The 23,653-nt window shown below is 42.9% G+C and overlaps 1 protein-coding gene across 2 annotated transcripts in view; it reads left to right on the plus strand.

Moving 5' to 3' along the window:
- The first annotated feature begins 9,796 nt into the window (after positions 1-9,796).
- TBC1D12 (TBC1 domain family member 12) overlaps positions 9,797-23,653 on the plus strand; it is a 45,169-nt gene continuing 31,312 nt past the window's right edge. For both annotated transcript variants that reach the window (XM_035137804.3, XM_035137805.3), the window contains exon 1: positions 9,797-10,906. In XM_035137804.3, coding sequence (XP_034993695.1) covers positions 10,128-10,906 — 779 coding nt within the window. In that variant the 5' untranslated portion in view covers positions 9,797-10,127. The remainder of the gene's footprint in view (positions 10,907-23,653) is intronic.

Here is a 23,653-nt window from a genome sequence, read left to right on the forward strand (position 1 = left end):
AATGGGTATACTCTGAGTGGGATCTCATGGGTGGACCTCAACCCACTATTACATGACTATTGCTTGGGTCACGAGAAGCCACAGAGGACAGGATTAACCATTTAATGTCCTGATCCTGATCCAAAAAGCCTTTGCCAACCTGGTCCGTTCCAGATGTTTTTGAATGCAATTCAGCACCAGACAGCATGTGCTCACCCCTGCCTCAAAACACAGAACAGCTGTAAATGGAGGTATAATGCATGCATGCAGATGAACATTTTGTTCAACCAAGTGATGTCAGGGGAAACGGATAAAGCACAAATTCTCGAATTTTGATTTTTATTCTCTTTACTATTTGATACCTTCTGCAGCTTTGACAGCGTTGAAAACGCAGAAATGCTGATAAAATGAAAAGTGCAAATCTCACAAGCTACCACTAGGTGGTGTGCTCAGCTTTATGAAAAACTCCCGATTCTGGCTGAAGGGTTGTCCCTCGAAACCACTTCCCCTCTTGTTAAATTAATATTCTAGTAGTCTAAGCAAAAATAATTCTTTCTTTTTTTTTAATGCTCGCTTGCTCTTGGTCTTGTTAGAAGACAAACTGAAGCTGCAAATCATTTTGGACAGATACAAGAGGCAAGGAGGAAAAAGTATATTTGGTATGAGTAATCTCTTTTTTTTAAAAAAAAAAGTTATAAAATTGACTAGGCATTAACATAGACTGTTGCAAAATAGCCTTGAAATTATATATGATATTGGGTGCAGTTTCCAGCTTGAGCATGGAGCAATAGTAAAAAATAACAGCAGTCTAATGAATAAATATTTTAGTTAAATAAATATGTGCTCATTTTTAGGAAACATTTAAATTCTTTCTTTCTTTTTTTAACAATCCAGAATTTGGCCCACCATTTTCATGAAGTGGCTAAACTGCTTTTTCAAAACAGTTGTCTGAAATATGTTGAAGTGCTGCTTTAAAATGCTCTTACTGGTTTTTTTTGAAATTGCGAGTTGCTCTGTGGTCTTGTTGGGGAGGAAGGGCAGATAATAAATGGAAATAATAAGTGAATACATGCTTATGAAGAAGTGAATGTCTCTACTGTAGGATTTCACCTTAGAAAATAAAAAAATATTCTCAAGTAACTAAGTCTCTCCCATACATCCTTCAGTTCCTCGATTTAGACCAATGGAATTTTTTGTTCCATGCATGTTTATTGAAATTAAAGTGCATAGTTTTAGCTGACATACATTTACCTATCTGGTAAATAGTCCAATGTTTACGGCATTGGTGGTGGAAGAACATGAGACTGTCATGGGAGTAGCCAGGGTTTATGTTGGAGGGGCGGGACAGAACCGAGTTATTTGTGACACAGTTGGTCAGTTAAGTATTTTTATTCATCTACTTTATTGGGGGGGGGGAACTGCCCCCCATGCTACGCAGCTACACGCCCATGGAGAAAGTTAAACCACCTGATAAGTATATTATTGAATTTCATATTCAGGGCTAGTATATCTGCAGTATATACCTACATATACCGGTGTTTTGCTTTTACATTGTTTGTTTTATGTTGCTTTTTGTCTCCCTTTTCACTTAGTTACTGTAAACAGGCTGCTCCTCTGAGGGAGTCACCAAAGAGCTAGAGAAGGACAAAAAACATTTTGCAGTGACAAAACTACAGTAAGTGTCCCTTGAAACTGTCCCCCCACACACTTCTAGGGCCTGAAATCCCCCCTCATTTTGCATCATCTCAGCTTATTATAATTTATTTCACAACTGAGAACAACAGAGAGGTTCACATGACACCCTGTCACATGACACTTCTGGTGTAGCCAATACTGAACAAGACTGACCAATGGTTTGACTTGCTATAAGGCAGCATCCTATATGACTCCGTGCTGGGAAGTGGTACCCATGTTTTAGAAAGCAACATTGCAATATTGTCATATGTTCATCCTTTACCTGCATGTGGTTCCTCTACTGATGTAGGAATGGACCATATTTCTGCCTCTTCCCATCTCACATGTCCCACATTGCTTGGGCTATCTCCATCCTCTAAATCAGTGGTCCCCAGCCCTTTTTTTTTGGTCATGCCTCATCTTGTTGTTGTTGTTTAGTCGTTTAGTTGTGTCCAACTCTTCGTGACGCATCTCTAAAATCCTGACACCCCCCCCCGTGACATATAATTCTTATTATTCAAAAAGTGAACTCCTATTCACGTGGAGGAAGCCTAAATGCCATTAACTTGGTTTAGCAATATCAAAAGCAACACGATGGCCAGAAACAATTACAATGTGAATAACTTTATGGAATGATTCAAAACATCAAAACTAACAAACTGAAGTCTATGAAAGTCTCTGAAAGTCATTAAATGAATCACGGTGCCAGACTTTACGCGGTTGAGAACAAGCTGTGAAGCTTCGTACAATCAGCAAATGTCCAATTCTGATGTTCAACTCTGAACTCTGCTGAACAGTGTTTCCGGATAACAACTACAGTACTGTTTAATTGAATTATTCATCAGCCAATTAGTTCAACTCTCGTAAGTAGAAAGATATGTACAGTAATTTCTTCATTAACCAATCTATTTCTGAATAGATATAATATACATGCGAATGCAAAATACTCTGGAACAGTGCTCATGCGATTATGTAGTCACTGTTCCAGAGTATTTTGCATTCACATGTAAATTATATCTATTCGAAAAAAGACATCAGAATTGGACATTTGCTGATTATACGAAGCTTCATAACTTGTTCTCTGCTGGGTAAAGTATGGCACTGTGATTCATTTAAGGACTTTCAGAGACTTCAGTTTGTTAGTTTTGATATTGTTTCATCATTGAGTGTCCCACATGTGAGAAAGGTGTGAATAAGCCTGTACAGATTTCTTGAAAGTGCCTCTCCGTGGTAGCTGCTGGATTGATTCAGCCTGCATGCATGTGCAATCTCAGTGCGTGGCTCAGCTAAGCTCCCCTTAGGTGGTTGGATGCCACGCTTCCCCCAGGAACATTTGGCTGTGATGTAGACACCAAGCACGAGGCCGTATAACTAGCGGGCCCCAATTGCTTCCTGCACGCAGCAGCTGCCTTGTTCAAATAGTTCAAAGAAACCTTCGTGAGCTACTCATCTTGCAAGAAGGCGTCCTTTTGCCTTATGCAACGAGGAAGCTCTTCCTGTTGCCCAACGCTGATGCAAACAGAGCGATCATTCCTCATGTGCCAGAACCACTCCTCAGCTGAAGGCAATAAAAGAGAAGGCGAAGGATTGCCTGTGAATTGGTGGGACTAAAACGAAATCAAACCCCACAGTGCACCAACGTATTAGGGACGTGGAACTGCAGTGTCATATGGGCAAAATGGACAAACATGCCACAATAAGAGATTTTGGGAGAGGGTTCTCACCCGCAAATTACCTGGCAAAACTGCAAATACCCAAGTATAGACATTCCTTTACTTTGGCCAGATTTAATGTGTTGCCCTCCGCCCTGTTGCTAGGCAGGTATGAGGGTAAACCGTATGAGTCACGCGTTTGCCCATGTGGCTCATCAGAAGTGGAAACAAATTTGCATGTATTGCTGCACTGCAGTTTCTACGAGGATCTACGCCTGACCTTAATCACCCCAGCCTTACAAAAGCTTAAAAATGAACCAGAACCCCAACGTCTGAGAGCCTTGGTAGAAGGCAAGGTCCCTGAAATTACGATCAATGTTGCCAAATTCTGTGTCTCTGCTATTAGACGCAGGAAACAAGAGCTTTCCAATGTCAATACGCAGGCGAATGCGAATATCTATTTTTATCTATGTCCTTTAATTTTAAAGTGTTGTTATGGACTAATTCGTATTGAAATTGTCCTCTGTTTATTTCTGTGTTATCCTTTGTTGAATAGTTGTCTGAGTTGATTTGGTCTGTGACCGTTTAATAAATTTGAAAACATGAAAAAAGGGAAAACATTTTGCTAAGCTTTCTGTGCCTTTAGTAGCTGGTACCGAGTTATTTGGAGGAAAGATGGGGTAAAAGTGTAACAAAGCTGTGCGTACACAGTGCTTTTTTTTTAGTGTTCAAATCAAATAAAAATATATTCAAAAATTGTACTACAGTCCTGTTACCAAAATGACAACCCCAGGATCACTTGTAGGGATTGGAAGCAGCTGTGACGGCTTGCTTCAGGGCACTCACGTGAATTAAGGGGCTGAGCAAGCTTTGAAGTGGGAACTTCTGATTCACAGGTCATGTGCTGCCCAGCCACTGTGCTGCACCAGAGCCACCCACGTGTTCAGAGCTTTGCAAGGCTGCTGTCGAGCTGAGCAATCCAATCCAGCTGTTTATGCAGAATAGTGAAAGAGGCCTGGGAATCGAGCCCCGGCTCACAACCAGGCAGTTCTCCAGGGTGCTTTGAGGCACGGAATTTAACATTATTGAGAGCAGTCATTTTATCTGAACAAAGGAACTCTTTGATCCCCACCCCCTTACCCCAGTCTGCAAACAATTTTATTTCCTTTTATTACTTGGCATGGAGCATGTGATTAGTATAGGAGATCTGGCAAAGTTTAAAGACTTGCCTTTACAGTACTGTTACGTTAATACAATTTTGCTCTGAATAAATAGATAAAATGAAATGGAATGAAACCTCTGAGACTTATTCATCTGTCCCTGTATGTTAAGGGGGGCTTTTTATTTGTACTGGAAAAGTCCTGCAAAGACTAGGTTTGAAGGAAACTGACAATAACAAATAGCCTTTACAGATAATACATTATTTGAGAAATGACGGTATTCCTGTAACTCTTTGGCATCTGGAGTCTGTCTTCCCTTCAAGGCTGTGATCCAACAGAAATTTTATGTGGCTGTTGTGAGGCAATTCTCCTTCTAGCTGGGGCAGCCGTTGACATTGATGTATGCAAAGTGGATGAATGGCCATCCCAACTGGCAGACGAGGCTCTTTCAGTGGTTGCTGCTCTGAATGAGGTGTACCCCATGGAGGAGATTTTTCAGTGGTGTTTCCATGGCTGTGGAATGATCTCACAGAGATACAATTACCAGAAGGATTGGTTGTTAAACTACTCTGAGAATTACAGCTGTGTCAGGGGCATACCTGTCAACTTTAGGATTGAAAAATAAGGGATCACTTGCCGAGTGCTGTCGGAAATTGCCTCTGCGCATGCCCGGGCATGTGCAGAAGTGATTTCCGGTGCTGACTCTGCACATGTCCGGGGCACCGGAAATCGCTTCTGCGCATGTCCAGACATGCCGGGCATGTGCAGAAGCGATTTCCGGCAGCACTCGGCAAGTGAGCGAGCAGCCAGCCGCCAAGCAAGGTGTTTTACCGGGCGGCGGCTGGCTGCTCGCACGTGGGGGGGGGGTGAGTGGAGCCTCCCTGGCCGGCAGGGAGGGAGAGGAGCTGCTTCCTTTAAAATCCGGGAGATTTACGGGATATTTTACAATCCGGGCTGCCAGCGGGAAACGGATTGAAATAAGGGGGTTTCCTGCAAAAAATGGGAGGGTTGACAGCTATGGTTGGGAGATTTCTGACAATTCTCCGCAAACTACAGTTCCCGTCTTTAGCAGAAGCCATGACTGTTTAAAGTGTTATGCTGCTGCTTTAAATGTATAGTGCAGACGGGGGATCTCTGCTGGTTTTACAGCAGCAGACTAACACGTGGGTACCCCTCTGGAAACTATATATGCAGGGCTTTCCCCCCCAGCTGGAACTCACCAGAACTCAATTCTGGCACCTCTCCAGTGGTCGCCATTGCAATTATAAGAGAACAAGGGAGGGGTTCATGGTGAGTTCCAGCACCTCTTTTTTAAAAAAATCATTTTTATTGGTTTTACAAATATAAAGTTATAAAGAATAAAAAAGTATATCCATATAAAGAGATTCCTCTAAATCTCAGGACTTCCCCCCATCCCCTCCATAGGGTCCCATTATGAACATTTAATACTGCATATTTTTCTCTATACTCCAACTTTCATATCAGACCATATTATCCATGGTAATTTTTTAACTACAAGTGAAATCAAAATCCTGCTAATGTTTCCATCTGCTTACAGTGGTCTCCTAAATAGCTTATAAATTTTCTCCATTCTTTTATAAAGGTTTTTATCCTCTTGGTTTCTGAGTTTACCAGTCAGTTTTGCCATCTTGGTATAGTCCATCAGCTTGGTTTGCCACTCCTCTCTGGTAGGGACTTGGTCTTCTTTTTATGTATGGAACAACAATCGCCCGGATTTTACTAGCCTAGCGATGGAAAGAAGACCAGCACCTCTTTTTCTAGAAAAATAGCACTGCATATATGTAAGTTGCTGCTGCTGCTCCCAGTAAAACAGTGAGGTTTCCTTATCTGCAGGGCAGCTTCTAATTTAGGACATGGTGGAAACAGCTTTGGTAGAAATGGTTCCAGCAGCTATCTAGACAACACCGGCTTCCCTTTGGGTCATTGCCATTTTAAAGAATGGATAAAGAAGAGTAGGGAAGCCACATAGGAGAGCAGCGTGAAGGGAATTAAAATTCATGCGAGAACTTAATACTGTTGACTTTACCAGCCATGAAATAGGAACTGTGTGTGTGGTGGTATCACTGTACAATGCGGACTGGATCCTGCTTACAGACACTATTGTAATTAAAACAATCAATAATAAATGAGCTCAATAGGTTTTGGTAATTCAAGGTGGGCATCTAGCAATATCTCTGCTAGCTTTGCTGAAATACTGTTTTTGGAAAGGTTTATGAAAGACAAAGGGTACCCTTTTAAATATAAGCTGCTCTGAGTGAGAAAGAAGTGGCAGCTTGATGGAGGAGCTCTTATCTGAGTGTGTGATGGGGCACCAGGGTTCCTGGGTTGTCACCTGGCCATCTAAGTAGGACCTGGTAGGCACCAACCAGGCAATGGCTCCTAAGGAGAACACATTTGGACATTGCCTGGAGACTTTACCTATGTGAGAAGAAGGGAGGAACAGGAAGGAGCCCAACTGCTGTACCTTAGGCAGAATGAAGGGTGGGGAGACAGGGAGGCTATAAAATGTCTCAGGGAGAGGGAAGAAGGGGCAGAAGCTCAGTGGAAATCCAGGGATGATCTTAACTATCGTCATACACAATTACCGGGTAGTTGTGCACAGCAGCAAGTGGCTGTAGACACCAGCAAGGACCTTTTGCACTAAATGTGTATCTAGCCTGTTAAGTGGGCTTTGAATGATTTGTAGAATGGTTGGCATGTATTTTGGTACATCATGGATAAATGGGTGTGTGTGTAAGGGGGGTGGGAAGAGGGAGAGAAGCTTTAAATGTATACCGGGTAGTGCAATTGTCAGTAAACAGTGCAATCCTATGAATGTCTACTGAGAGTAAGTTTTCTTGACACACTTCCAGTTTGATGTGCAGTCTGAGTATGGTATTTCCAGATCTGTAAAAATAGGATAGAATTGTAGAGTTAGAAGGAACCTTGAGGATCATCTAGTCCAGGCGCCCCCAAACTCAGCCCTCCATATGTTTTGGGACTACAACTCCCACCATCCCTAGCTAACAGGACCAGTGGTCAGGGATGCTGGGAATTGTATTACCAAAACATCTGGAGGGCCGAGTTTGGGGATGCCTGATCTAGTCCAACCCCCTGAAATGCAGGAATATGCAACTGTCCTATATGGGGGTTGAACTTGCAAACTTGGCATTATCAGATCTACACAAACACCACTTACAGCTCCCAGTTAAAAACTCTCACATATATCGTCATTGATGTTCACAGCAGCCTTTCTCTGGGAATTGCAGCTGTGTGAGGAGAATAAAGGTCTCTCAACAACTCTCAGCACCCTTAACAAACTACTAGTTCCAGGATTATTTGTGAGAAGCCATGACTGTTAAATACGTTTGGTGCAGATGGGTCTTAACAATGGAATCCTATGTATATACATTCAGATATAAGTTCTACTGAGTTCAATGATACACCCATATAGGGATGAGGTGTGTGTGGAATTTCAATTCGATTTGTATTTCAAGGTGAACTTACGAAATTTGAACCTTCCAAAGGAATACACAGACTGAAACATGACCATTTTTCAATAAGTTGCACTTATCTGAATTTTGCAACACAGTTTTCCATCCATACTAATGTGTGCTTATAAATACACACATTAGTGAAAATAACTTACCAAAACACATATTAGGGGAAATGCTTTGTAAAAGTGTCATTTGCACTAAAGTGCTGATGAAGTGAGGACTTATCTTAAAAAATGCGAACTGATGTGGAAATGTGGATAACCAAAGGTAAGACTGGGAAAATGAGAAACTGCAGGAAACTGAAATTGACATATTTCGCCTTCCACGCTCCCAGGTAAGTTTGTGCAAAGGATTGCAGCCTAATAGGATTAGCCCTTTGGAAGTTTTATCTGAATGTTTCCAAATCACCTGTGGACTATTTAACTTCCAGATGGGGGTATACTATGACAAGTTTCACTCTGTAATGTATTTTCACGGCTGAGTTATAAACCTGTGGAAAAAGTGTGCACTGTAACATTAAAGCCAAACGGCCCCTGAATGACAATGTAAGAGATGCAACACAGGATAAGAAAAGTTCTTAGATGAAGTGTAAACAAAATAAGGGTGACATTGAGTTTGTCACACAAGATTGGCTGTAGACAGGATAAACTTGTTTTGGCCTCTCTGCAACAGGATACTCCCTGCAGTGTAAAATTATACTATATGTTGGTCTGTTATCTTGAGTAGAATGCCCCTTTCTCCAAAGTATTTGCTTTTATACTACAAATGCAATATTCTTCTAGAAAAAATATATATATATATAATAAAGAGGACTGAATTGCAAGTTTAAAATCCCCATGGCAAAGGGATGTATGCACATTTTCCCTTTCTTTTCCTTGGGTCCAATGGGCTCAGTTCACTGTGCCAATGTGACAGAATGAAGTAATTCAGAATGAAGGTAAGAGGGATCATGTTTTGATTCCTTCCAGTGTAAAGCAAAATATTCCCTGTAAGCAGAAAACCAGACAGGCAGGGAGAGGGTTATGCTATAACCTTTATTTAGCCTTACAATAATAGTTTTGGTTTCAAACTGCTGGGGATTTCATTACACAGGGTGGCTGGGGGCATCCAAAAATTGTAACTCCCAACTTGAGTTCTGATACAGTGCATTTTACCACCTCACTGCCTACATAGACAAAAGCCCTTTTGATGTTAGCAGGAGACGCTTGAGCAAGTGTCTTGGGCTGGATGCAGACGAAGCCTGCAATCCTTTATACGCATGCCTATTGTTCTATGGACACGCAGGACTTCCAGGCACTGGTTTGCACTTTTAGTTGAGGTGAGGCTATACAGGAAATTAGTGGAGCAAGTCACTAATTTCTTAAACTCCACGGGTGGGACCGTGGGAACGACCAGTGCTTATACTCAGAAGCAAGTCCTGTTGAGTTAAGCAGGGTTACGAGGGCAGCTTAAGCTCAGGTAACCTGGGTCTGGATCCAGCCCCATACTGTAGCACGTGATGCCCGACACTGAAATCATTGGGCTGTTCCGACGGTTGGATAACTGCAGAGGGAGACTAAGAAGCAGCTGACACCTTGCCTGTCACCCGGGTTACTGAAAAAAAGAATGACGGCTGTGTGTGTGTCCCTCCCCGCTACACACGCGCACTGCGAGTGGAATACGGGAAGCAGGGCAAGGCTGGCTGAGCTGCCCCAACAGGCTGGTTACCAAGAGGGATATGTAACAATACCGTACCGCCCTTTGTTATAGGCGGGAGGCTTAGATGATATACGGTAAACCTGCGAGGCTTCCATCAGCCCGCCATAGGCGTCAGAGGGCCGGATGTTTACAAGGCGCCACTTCCGCACCAGCAACGTCGTCTCTATGGTCGGTGGCGATGACCGCCGAGAGGCCCCCGTGCGCCTGCGCGTGCCGGGCCCCCTTAGGCCGCTCCTGCCGCCGCCGCCGCCACCCTCACCGTAGTCGGCTGCGTTGAGCGGTACCGGCTGGTGGAGCCAAGGAGCGCAGAAGCAGCACTAGCAGCCGCCGGCGCCCCGCCCCGTCGGTCCCTCTGCGCCACCGTGAGGGGCCGGGCCGCCTCCTCCTCCTCCTCCCCCTGCCCTTCCCCGCTCCCCTTCCCCCCTCCCAGCCGCGCCGCTGGCTCCCCGGGGGTTCTGCGTCGGCAAATGGTTGGGCCGGAGGATGCCGGAGCTCAGGGCGGCGCATCCTTGCTTCCCTCGGGCCGGGAGAAGGAGGAGGCGGCGTCGCCGGAGGAGGAGGAGAAGGGCGGCAGCGACGACGACGACGCGGAAGCGGACGGCAGCCGAGAGGGCCCCGGGGCCCGGCTGCGCTGCTACCTGGCCGGCAAGAGGCCACCCAACGGGGACGCCTGCGGCGCAGGGAGGATGACCAACGGGGACGCCGGCTTCCTCCTGTCGCCGCCTCCTCCGCCTCCTCAGGGGGGCACGTCGAGCCCCTCGGAGCCGCCGGCTTCGCAAAGCACGACGCTCCACAACGGCGGCTGCGCCTTTTTCCTGCCGGTGGCCCAGAGCGCGGTTGCTCTTGAGGAGGAGCCGCCGCCTCTGTCGCTGAAGAGCTGCGGCCTCGCCGCCACCCCGGCCATGTCTCCCTCGCCCTCTTCGTCGTCGTCGTCCGCTTCAGGGAGCCCTTCTCCAGCTTCCGAGGAGGCGGAGAGCCTGGCCTCCCCGTCGGCGAGGGCTCTCCCTTGCCTGCCCTCGCTGGCTTTCATGGACATCAATCTCAACTCCCGCAACACCTTCGAGGTGAGCCGCCGACGCAGCGCCCCGGAGCATTTGCAGCCGCAGCAGCCGCATCCCGCCCTCGCCTCCGGCGCCAATGCAGCTGCCGCCGCCGCTGCTGCCGCCGCCACCGGCTCCGAGCAAGGGGACCGGGCGAAGCGGCTGGGAGGCCTCGCCAGCTCCAGCTTCGCCGAATTCTTTACGAGGTGAGTGACTCACGCGGCCGCTCCCCGGGACTCCTGCGGGAAAAAGGGGCTGCGCGTGCCGCATGCGGGAGGAGAGCGTAACCTTGTACTGTAACTTAATAGGCGAGGAAACCAGCCGGAATCCCCATCCCCACCCACTCTGGAAGCATGCTTTGAAACGGTGCCGGAGCTGTCATTTTAAACCTTAAACCTCTTATTTGAGAGTTGTGGCCATTACGGTCAAGGTGTCTTGACTCTGTATCCCTTCAGATCCATTACCTGCAGCGGACTCTCCCAGGTGAACTTCCCAGGTGTGCTTTTTTGCCCACCCCCTTCCCCTGGCTAGTATAATTGAAGCTTGGTAAATCTTTAAGTCTTATGAAGCTGATCTGCAACAAGAACTCCTTTTTAAAAGTTAAAACGGTTGTGATAACTCTTTTGGAAGAGGAAAGTAGCCGTTGCCAATGTATGCTAAAGCACCCTTTGTGATGGACCTGTTTTTGATGAGAAGATTTTAAAGATGAGGTGTGTGTGTGTGTAAAGAACCTTCAGAGAGAATTTGCCCTTGTCTTACAGAGCTCATGGGTAGCCTAAATCCAGTGTGGTCAGTCTGGCATAGTGGTTAGTGTTAGACTAGAAAGGGGAGACCCAGGCTCAAATCCCTGTTCACCTAGTGACCTCTGGTCACTGGGTGACCTTGGGCCAGGCAGTACTTCTCAGCCTAACCTACCTTGCATGCTTGTTGAGGATAAAATGGAGAAGTGGGATAACTCTTTATACCACCTTGAACTCCTTGAAGGAAAGGTGAGGTATGAATGTAATGATGTAGTAATAAAAATTATTTTTGGTATCTTATTTAATGCTCATACATGAAAGATGACATTTTCTATGATGCTTTTGTCTCTACTCAATCGAATCTATTTGACTAAGCATGCAGTAGCATTTTATGCTTTTCAGCTTCACTAATCTATTTTCTTACCTGAAGACTACCATGTCAACAAGAAATTGTGATAGTGTTCTGTGCAAGATGTCCTGCTAAATAGTTGAGTCTCAAGTTGTTTGCTTTACTACACATATATTGAATACTAAAGCTGCCTCTTGTTGCATCTTTTCTCCTATGTTTGATTAAATAATTGTCTAGTTGGAAGAGAAAGGGAAAGAATTCAGCATAGTGATACAAACATTTATATACTGCTCTATAGTAAAATATTGTTCTCAGGTGTCACAAAAGAGGAATGTATCTGTACTTGCTCAAGTGTACCCTGTTCTTTGTGGCATCTTTAAAGGATACACCTTGATAAACAGAATCATAGAATCACAAGAGCTGATCACAAGGGTCATCTAGTCCAGCCCCCTGCAATGCAGGAATCTTTTGCCCAAATAACTAGCACATATTTGATTGGACTTCTCTAGTGCCTTTGCATTTTTCTGGAGTGACTATCCAAGAACAGTTGAGCAGCCACTGGGAGCAATGCTTATTTTGTCTAGTAAAAATGCTAATGGCATTCTAATAACTTCCTGCCTTGTGCATAATTTGCTGTATAGCAATGGATTATTTCCCCTCAATAATCTTTGCTGCATGTGAATTTCAAAACTTAACTTTATTATTTTTATAATAATGGGAAAGATAATGTTCCCTTTGTAAGCCAATTTTGATTCTTTCTTTTTTTTTCTTTTTTTTTCTGCAAGCAGAAATGAGATGTTCCAAGTTGAACAACTGTTAGCCAATAATGTAGTAAGGTTTTGTGGCTATGTTGTAGCCTGGACTTTTTTTCATAGCTGGTTTCTCTAGTCACAATGATAGAAGACTTGATGTGTATTGGGATTGTTATAGTGGAATGCAAGTAATATACCATTTTAAATTATTCATTTCTCCAAAGGGGTTTCAGTTCTCTTATCTGCCAGTTTTCAAAAAGCATCATTTGCTTCCTGGATATTGAAACTATGTCTTAGTACTGGTTGTTTATGGCAGATGCTTGATGCTGATTTTAGCATTTTGGTGTTATGTGAAATGATGTTAGGGATACCTTAGTCTTTTCCACATACTGTGGACTCTGTGTTACACTTGTAAGGCATCTGATGGGGTGCAGGTTAGTTCCCTCAAGCTTAGCATGACTGAAAGGGCTGGGAGGTGCTAAAATGGACAAGCTCAATTGAATATCCCACAGATTACAAACTGTTATGTCATTGCCCTGATAGGATTGGTGAAAGTGTTGCACATCGTAAACACTGCATCATAGTGTGTAGGTCTTGTGTTGGGTAACTCTTAATGTCATTCTGTTATTTACTGGTAAGTTTTTCTAGTTTCTCTCTGGCTTGGCTCTCACCACACCTCAAATGTGTTTGAACAGCTACTCTAGTATTAATTACTGTTTGGCTTTTCCTCTCTGCTTGAACTGAAATGCTCACCACTTCATAATACAACTTTGTGTAGTAGAAGAAGGTGCTAGTGCACATTTCCCTAGATGCCATTATCTCCTAACAGGTGGTTGTAGGATTGTACTGTTGCTATTCCTAAACTGTGTTCTGATCTGCTTTTTAGTACTTCCTTCAATATCCTTCATTGATGTTTTCTGATTGCATTTCCTGAGTATAAGTAAAGTTATGATTAGAATTTATTGGGGAAATTACTCAGATACCAAAAGTCTGTGTTAATATTGGGTCTTTAAGATTCTATAGGCATCGCAAAAGTTGGTTGTTCTCATTCCTCATTTTGTATTCAACAAATTTTTCATGGTCTGGCGAGTTCCAATAGGAAAACATCACTTTTAAAAAGGCTTTTTTATAAATATAGGTGATGATGACAAGTAGCTTCAAGTTTTGTTCATAGAACAGATAGAGAGGCTATCTTCCATTGAATCTCTGGGAATAACTTGGAACGCTCTTTGCATTTTCTTATGGCTATCTTTTTATGGTTGTGACATGCTGACTTCGTTCATATGACACAGTAAACTAAACTATGGCTTACTGAGATTAGCCAGACACCCAGAGAGGGCTGTACACTCACTTTGCTCTTCCCCAGGTTTGTACAACACCAAGCTAAGTAAAAAATTAGCATGTGACCTGAACCAAAACTTGCACTCCATGTCTAACCTTGAGCTGTAGCCAGGGTTTGTACAATATAAATGATGTGAGTTGTTTTTTTTAAAGTCCATAAACATGGAGCAAATTTACGATTTGATGCTTGTGAAACTGACAGAATGAAACTGACATAGCTACAGATAAATATTAGGCAAGCTTGGCAGCTAGGGTAATTCTCTGATGCAAATTACCGTATCCAAATTACCCTAATTTGTATAGGAAGCATCTTTCAATTCAAAATGTTCTCGCATCACTGTTCTTCCTACAGCCAACCACATTCCTTTTGGAGCTTTTTGGTCAACTCTGAGGAAACATGGTAGTTCAGAAGCTTTCTACTAACATGTAGAATAGGAAAACATTTGCTTGAGTTATATAGCTTGTTAAATCATTCACTGACAGTGCTTCTGTGTAAGTGAGACATGCAACAAAATAATTGTACTGTAGTGTGGAATACTCCTTTTCATTATTCTAGCTACTCTATTCTGTCTCCTCCTCCGTTTTCTATCCCCTATCCCCTCAATACCGTGTTTCTCATATTATAAGACATGTCTTATATTTATTTTTTCCTCAGAAAAACACACTATGGCTTATTTTCAAGGGATGTCTTATTTTTTTCCTCCTGCCGTGGCCAGCATTGCTGCTGCGCCTATCACTATGTCTTATTTTCGGGGTATGGCTTATATTCTTTGAATGCTTAAAAATCCTGCTATGTCTTATTTTATGGGTATGTCTTAAAATATGAGAAACAGGGTAGTCAAGGCAGAATTTTGTGGTCATTGAGTGTGCTTAGTCCTTATTGAGCCGTTTGTGAGGTTCCCACCTCATGTTTTTTTTTTTAAAGGTTTTGTACTTCTGCAAACCGTGTGGTTTTTCTGAGTCCCTTGATACCTCCCTCTTGTGCATGGGTGGAGCTATGTTGATACTTGCTGAATTTTATAAATGTAAGTGGTGATCTGACTTTTAAAGAAGATAAAATATGTAATAAGCCTCGGTGCTATACCCTTTGCTGCTACATCTGGCTGTTAGCAGCTGGCTGTTACTTTGTAACAAGCCTTGCTGCTACCGTCCAAGCCACTCCAAGCTGCTAGGACCCCTGGCTGTTACAAAAATATATCTAGGTTAATTCATTTGGTTAGGTCAGTTTTACAGCTGAAAATAGAGGAACAAACCTACCAAATATCTGCTGAGTCTGAATTCTGGAATCTGTATTGGAAGCTGGTATCTCTGACTCATGTGTTGTATTAGTGGTGGATAATAATTCTCTGTCACTGGAGATTGACTGTGTGTCTCAAGCATTCTTCCTAGCAATTGCATTACAGCAACTTTAGGGGTCTCAGGTTCCGAAGACACTTGAGCTTTGTGCCACAATCCTATTACTAATTAAGCACTGGGATTCCTGGTACAGAGGCTCATAACAATTAGGATGTTAAAATTAGGGCTCAATGAAATAAGTTATATTTCAGTATTTGACATTTTAAAAAGCTGTTGAATCTTGCTCAGAAACTTGGGGCAACTGTGTCTCAGTAATGACGTTGTATTTTGATTTCTAGACGGTTAAGTACAGTGGTACCTCGGGTTACAGACGCTTCTGGTTACAGACTCCATCAACCCAGAAATAGTACCTCGGGTTAAATACTTTGCTTCAGGATAAGAAAAGAAATAGCATGGCGGCAGAGGGAGGACCCATTAGCTAAAGTGGTACCTCAGGTTAAAAACAGTTTCAGGTTAAGAACGGACCTCCAGAATGAATTAAGTTCTTAACCCAAGGTACCACTGTATTGTATTTTGAATATCTGAAAATCATTGTTGTGGGACTTAAAGTATCTTGCCATGTGAGCACTAATAGGAAGAAGTGTTTTTACTTTTTAAATTGGCTTACACTTTTCTGATTTGACATAAAGCTGCTTCTTTTCAATACTTTTATTGAACATTCAGTATTAATCACACAGGGCTGCACATTGGGGTTTTGAATGTATGAACAAAAAAGACCGGTGAGTAAAGAAAAGTTTAAGTGGCTAAATATAAGTGTTAAAAGCTGCACTATGCTTTTTTGGACATCTCATGAAGAACGTTTCAAACAAAGATAACATAATATGTATCATATATGTTTTCCTCACACTAGCTATTATACTTTTCCTGTATTACTGTGAAATCTGTAACTATGACTTCAATCCTAAACACACCTACTAGGGAACAAACCCTGCTGAATATGGTAGAACTTCTGAGTAAAGGTAAAGGGACCCCTGACCATTAGGTCCAGTCATGACCGACTCTGGGGTTGCGGTGCTCATCTCGCATTATTGGCTGAGGGAGCCGGCACACAGCTTCCAGGTCATGTGGCCAGCATGACAAAGCCACTTCTGGTGAACCAGAGCAGCACACAGAAACACCGTTTACCTTCCCGCTGTAGCTTTGATGTGCTTTCAAACTGTTAGATTGGCAGGAGCTGGGACTGAGCAATTGGAGCTCACCCCGTCGCGGGGATTCAAACCGCCGACCTTCTGATCGGCAAGCCCTAGGCTCTGGTTTAACCCACAGCGCCACCTGTGTCCCCAGAACATCTGAGTACAGCATGCAAAATATTTCATTTCCCATTGTTCAGTTTTTTAAAAATATACTGTATCTATTAGTTCTCTAAGACAACAGAGAAATACACAGACGTGTTCTAAATAGTCTTACCTAGTCTTACCTGCTTTAAATGGAATGGGTGAGAAATTGTTTTCCACATTCAACTACAGGTTTGTATGAGGATAATACTCCACATTATCTACTTGAGAAGTTGTTAAACTTGAATGTTGAAGTAGTATAATGTGCAGTGGCATGTTTCACTTTGCTCTAGCTTGTAGTTGTGGTTCTTCGGGAACCTAATTCTGTCCCAATTAAAACAAATTAGAATGGCACAAATAGAGGCTAAAAGCCATAATTACTTTTCTTGGTAGTCCCCTGCTATTGTACTTTGTTAGTGTAATTCTGGTAGCAAAGACAAAATGTTTTGAAATTTAAATTCATATTGCTCATAGATAAAACTTTCTCCTGGTATAAATGTTTCTCTTTCCTATATGTGGAGGCAGTACTTACCTGTGTCACAGTATTCTTTTCGCCTTTGTCTCAACTTGATCCAGAATGTTGGAAAATGCCCTGGCCTGCCAGAAACTCAATTGATGTGTATGGGTGAATAGTAGGAGCTATAAATATTTCCGGCCCCAGGTCGCCCCCCCCCCAACTCTGCAAACTTTTCTGATTTTCTGCGTAACTTTTAAAGGATGTGTGGGGAACCTGTGTAGCCCCCAGATGTCACTTAGCCACAACTCCCTTTATCCTGGCCATTGGCCATGCTGACTGAGGTTGATGGGAGTTAGGGGACAGGTATCTGTTGGATCTAAGTTCCCCACACCTCTGTTACATGTTGGTGAGAGTTGTTTCTCTAGAACTGCAAGTTATTTGTGTCTTTAGTTCTGTGCACAGTTAAGTAGAAACAATACATAGGACTGTAGCTGGTGACTGTAGTACAGCAATGGGAGTGTCTGAAGATGTCATATACCAGGCATCCCCAAACTGCGGCCCTCCAGATGTTTTGGCCTACAACTCCCATGATCCCTAGCTAACAGGACCAGTGGTCAGGGATCATGGGAATTGCAGTCCAAAACATCTGGAGGGCCGAGGTTTGGGGATGCCTGTCATATACTATTTATTGTCCCTGTGATGCTCACCACTCATTTACTCTTCTTCCACAATTTGTATGCCCATCTCTTCCCCCCCCCTCGCCCTCCGCTGCAGCAGATATAGGGGATGAAGTGGCAGGCTTCAGTGTGGGGAGAACAAACTGCTGAAAATTGCTTAACGCTGTTGGATACCATGCTTACAATTGCAGATATCTAAGGACATGAATCCACTTTCTTTTTTCAGGGTAGCATGGAAAATTTAGCAAAATGGGTTCATTATGTATGAAAATTTTGTTTTGTGATGCAGTGATGGCCTATTAACGTGATATAAAGCTTAACTGCATCTGAAGAACCAGCCATGCCTCCTTATGATGTGCATTGGAAAAGGCAGTGCTTCTACCTTAATTACTTTAGAGGTGCATTAGGGGCATTCTTAAGAGCTCTTCTTTGTCCCTTTTTACTTTGACGGAATGTCTCTGCAAGTAATTCTTGGTGATAGTGTTTGAATGCAGGGACAGAATTCTTTGCTGTGTTTCTACTTTTTAGGCTTCTTCCTGTGTTTCCCTTTTAGCTCTGATGAAAGAAAAGAAGTAATGCAAGAAGCACCAGTGTAAGTTTCCCTTTAGAGTTAGACAATAGAAGGTAAAATACCTGTGATGGTTTTTACTGTATGGTTTTATGCAGTGTTTTTTTCTGGGGGGATACAGGGGCATGCATACCCCTAAACATTTTGTGAATCTTTGTACTTTTCTCCATTTACTGTATTTATTTTTTCCTGATTTGAACTATAAAATGGTGGTTTTCTTGAGTCAAAATGAGAATACCCCTAAACATTTTTAAAAATAAAAAAGCACTGGTTTTATGTATTTTTGATTGTTAACTGCTTTGCTATTTCTTTGTGTGAAATAGCAGTTTATACATCTTTTAAAAAAACAAAAAAACCACAATTCATTACCAGTTGGATACTTTTAATGTGGAATGGTAGCTTAAGTTGGACAGACTCCATGTGTCTATTTCAGTGAACAGATAAACCTGGGAGTAAGAGCCACTATTCTGACAATGACAGCCGTCCAATTCCAAGGTAGTGATGAGGCTGAAACTAACCATAGGATAGCATACTGTTTCATACCCATATTGCCTAAATGCATCTGTTAAGCAGGTGGCCCTTTTTTGTTAATTGCATTTTATTATGTTTTGAGAAGGCTGTGTTGACAATTCTCTTACTGGGCAAACTTGAAAATGAGAAAACTCAGTGAGATGAGAAGCAGGACTCATTCCATCAGCTCTTTCGAAAGGCGTCTGAACTGTTTCCATCTGGTTATAAGAATTATTAAATTTTAAGAATTGGCAGCTGAGTTTGCTTTTTTCCTCTTTCCCTTGTATGTTATGTCTTTTAGGTTGTCAGCCCGCAGTGCAGGCAGGGTCTGTCTTGTTTAAACAGACTCTATCCAAACCACTCTAGGAGTCTTCCTGACTGAAGAGCGTGGTATACAAATGCCCTTAGTAAGCAAGAGAGAAAGAAATAACCTCATCAATAAGAAATAACACCCCATTTAAGAGGGTACAAATGGACCTGCAACATTCCTATTGTAAGGCTGTTAAGTGAAATTAGGGTTGCCAACCCTTGTTGGCAGCTGCTTTTTCTTTTCTACATCTTAACAACCAGCTTATTGGCTGACATAGGGCATGGGAATCAACACGACCCCCTATTAATGTTACCCCTGGTTCCCCCCCAATAATAATTTATGGTTGTTAAATGTGTAGGAGCAGACAGACTGCGGCTTTTCAAGTTAATTGGCAAGCCTAAAGGGTATCAGTGCGAGAAGGAAATTCAGCAGATAAAGCAGACTCTTTACATCAAGCAGACCCTGCCTACATCATCTTCCTTTTTTCCTGAAGATTCTCCTTCGACTTCCAAAGCTGCCCAGAAGATACCCAACTGCTGTGCTCTTTGGAGATATTCTCCTTCTGCCCCACATGCCACAACTGTATGATATTGTTCTCTCTACATAGAAAACCAGCATGTTGGAGAGGGCTAGGCTACAGTCTCTCCCGCACCCCCATACTTGATTTCTTTGTGGAACAAACATATTTCGTGGAAAAGCATACTGTCATGTCTGCCTGTCTGTCTCTCCCTCTCTCGCTCGCTCTCACTCACACACTCACACTCAAACTGTTCATTCAGATATAGCCGTACCACCTTCCTGAGAACTAGGCCAGGGAACTAGGAAAAATAACATTTAAACTGCACATTCAGGCAGTTTAGTGCCATGTTTTGTTAAACACAGGTCATGACCTGGAAGCAGAGAACATATCATTGCTTATTCCTCTTCTTGACTTCAATCCATTACAGGTGTGGGGTATCTGTGGCACTCCAGATGTTGCTCAACTATGGTTCCCATCAGCCCTAGCAACCATGGCCGATAGTCAGGGATGATAGGAGTTGCAGTTCTGCAACCACTGGAGGGCCAAAGGTTCTGCACACCTGGTCTTGCTATAACAGAGAACCACAACCATGGGTGCAGATTCAGCTTCACTCATTTATTCTAACCTAGGTCAATGTACATTTTAAGTGCCCGGTAGTTAGGGTTCCTTTGCAGGTGCTTGCCAGGGCAAGTGAGTGGGAGGTTAATTCTGGCTCATAACCTTGGATTAGATGGAGCAGAAGTTTTGTTAACAGCAAGAATAAAACACTCTGAACTACTTGAGCTTCGTGAAACAAAGTTCAAATAGCTTCATTATAATGTGTAAAAGGTGACTTTGTTCCGTGTGTGTGTGTGTGTGTGTGTGTGTGTAACATAATACTCGTACCTTTGGAACCAAAACTCAAGAGTTCAGGTTAGAGTTATTCTGTGACTTGCTCTACTGATTTCTTAATGACAAACATGTAAGCAGTTCCATGGTGCTGGGGACTAACACCTAAATGTGGCAGAAATTGTCAACCTGTACATTTATTTTTTAAAAAATAGTGGGTTGATTTCCCCCCCCATAGTCCCCTCAAGATGGCTTACACTGTAAAAACAACAACCCAGAATGCAAGAAGTTTGCAAAAGGAGCACAGCATTAAATATTTCATATATAGGTCAGTTAAAACAGAATATAATTCATTCTCCCCTCCATGACATGTCATTCTTTCCCACCAAACCATAGCTTTTCTCCCTGCAAAGTGATCTCCAGGGTTTAACATGTTGCCTCATCTGCATAGTGGCAAAGTAATATGTGTTGTGGGGCTTAGAAGCTTTGGGGCAGGGCAGATGGTGATGACTGAACTGGAAAAATAATCCATTGCACTATCAAGATTTCTGTCCATTTTCCAGTGCCTGGATTGGCAGCTTAGATATGGCTTAGAGTACTGGTCTACATGGAAAGAGCAATATAGCACCATTATGGCTGCTTATGCATACTTTTTCACCTTTCCACTTTCCTTCCCTCTTCCCATGTTCTAATACACACTCAAAAGCCTTCCCTGACTTCATATCTGCTGCCAGTGAGAAGAGAAGTAAAGGGAGGGGTGTGTTGACACCCAAGGCTATGCAGAGATGCCACAGCTGGTTGCTGTTTAAGTGGCCAGGTTGACTTTGATAGGTGATGATACCCCATTATAGGTGCTACAAAATGCTTTATTTGGACCTGAAATATTGGAGGGTTTTTTTTTTTGCTTGCTTAGTTGGGTGACTAATGTGCCAATGCAATGGCGATTCTTTCTATAAAATTTTAAAATGTTAGACATTGCGTCTGCTAGAGCAGGATATCTTTAGTTGAAAGTTTCTTAAAGGCCATGCCAGTATTTTGATGTTACAGAATTGGCAAAGGTGTGCCTACATTTTCATAGATGGTGAAAAAAACCATGCTTTCTTGGTTCACCTCTTTCTACCTAGTATAAATGCCAGTTAAGTTACTATTAAACACTAAAATAGTTAAATCAAAACTGCTTAATCATTGGAGCCCATGCAAATATAAAATGTTCACAAGAGCAGAACAGCATTTGTTGCATCAACTTTAGAGCTTCCAGCCCTGAGCAAAATATATGGACTGTACAGCTAGGCTGAGATTGGATGGATTCACCAAGGTTTGTCATTTGTATTCTGTGTAGGTGACTGAGATTTCCCATCACTGTCTAGGGGTTTTTGAAGTGAGGGATATTCCTCTCATGGACTTGTTTGGCAGGCTTCTCTGTTGTGGTTGCTTCTTTGCATTAAAACATTCATCCTCCCACAGAACTGGAATGTGTATTTTCACCTTCCCATATAAAATTATGGAAGGAAGGCTAATGCTACTATTCTGTAGGTGTTACATATTTTTTGCCAACAAAAAGGAAGCAAGAAGAACATCCCTGTGTTCTCAGTTGGAAAGGAAATATAGTTCATAAAACTAGTACTTGTTCACCAGCCATGTGAATAACTAGCAAGCAGTGTTCGAAACTCCCCATTGTTCTAGGTGCATTTTGTGACAGGGAATTTAATTAACACAAGCAGTTTCTGAGCTCTGGGTGCAATACTGTGCTAAGATTTTAGATTAAAACTGCAGAGTGGAAGGAAAGGAGGAACCTTTTCTGCCTCCCCAACATAGCTGCCAAGTTTTCCCTTTTCTCGCGAGGAAGCCTATTCAGCATAAGGGAAAATCCCTTTAAAAAAGGGATAACTTGGCAGCTATGCTCCCCAATTCTAGCTCATCTCTGAAGACCGGAGAAGAGACCCTCTTAAGAATATTAGGGGGTTGGGCAGGGGAAGGACTAGACCATGTGAAAAATGAACATAGTATTTTAGCTGCTGTTCATTCATTTTCAGCTTTGTATTCTTGCTATAAAAAAGCGCTCCTAGACATTCTGTTGTTGCGGCCTTAACCTAGGTTTACGGTGCCATTTAGCTCCTAGCTTTCATATCTCGGTTTCTAACACTGCTAGCCAGGGGAATATTTGCTTCTCTGCCACCACTTCTTGATGCTAGTTCATTGATGCTGTGTGTACCACACACACAGCATTCAAAGCATTGTTGTTGTTGTTGTTTAGTCGTTTAGTCGTGTCCGACTCTTCGTGACCCCATGGACCATAGCACACCAGGCACGCCTGTCTTGCACTGCCTCCCGCAGTTTGGTCAAACTCATGTTCGTAGCTTCGAGAACACTGTCCAACCATCTCGTCCTCTGTCGTCCCCTTCTCCTAGTGCCCTCAATCTTTCCCAACATTAGGGTCTTTTCCAAGGATTCTTCTCTTCTCATGAGGTGGCCAAAGTATTGGAGCCTCAGCTTCACGATCTGTCCTTCCAGTGAGCACTCAGTGAGCACCCCTTCATGGATCAATGCCTTGTCGTGGCGAAGGGGCTTGAATAACTCAGAGAAGCTATGAGCTATGCCATGCAGGGCCACCCAAGATGGACAGGTCATAGTGGAGAGTTTTGACTAAACATGATCCACCTGGAGAAGGAACTGTCAAGCCACTCCAGTATTCCTGCCAAGAAAACTCCATGGACAAATACAACAGGCATATTCAAAGCATTGCTTTGTGCTAAATATGGAGATGTACTAAGGATGTGTGCATGCCTGCACATTCATAGAGCTAGTGGCTCTTAAATAGTAGGAGAGTGCTTCATGTGTAGCCTTTATAAAGTAGCACTGTGAAGAATGGATTTGCTATGTGCTGTGGCTTTTTCTGTTAAATGGTTGTTGGCACAAGCAGCTTCTGTAGAACTCATGTACACAAGACAGCACTGTGGAAGCTGTGTGCATAGCATAGCCTCTTTGAGTTAAGTGGCTGATGTCTCTTTAACAACATGATAGAGCACTCATTTTCAGTCTTCATGTTCTTGCCCAGAGTGTAGGGGCAGGTGGAGACAGTTGTGGGTGCTCTGCGGGGGAATACTGTTGCTGTTCACGCCGAATGAGAAATTGCACACCAGGCATAAATGCTTCCTTGCAGAACCAGGTAGCCAACTAAAGATACATAACCATATAATATTGATTACACAAGCTCAATTTCATGTCGATACAAGTGCTACCAGTAAATACTTGCCAAACATTAGATTACTGT

This window comes from Zootoca vivipara, chromosome 5 (assembly GCF_965207765.1).
Source record: "Zootoca vivipara chromosome 5, rZooViv2.hap1.1, whole genome shotgun sequence".
Classification (NCBI taxonomy): domain Eukaryota; kingdom Metazoa; phylum Chordata; class Lepidosauria; order Squamata; family Lacertidae; genus Zootoca; species Zootoca vivipara.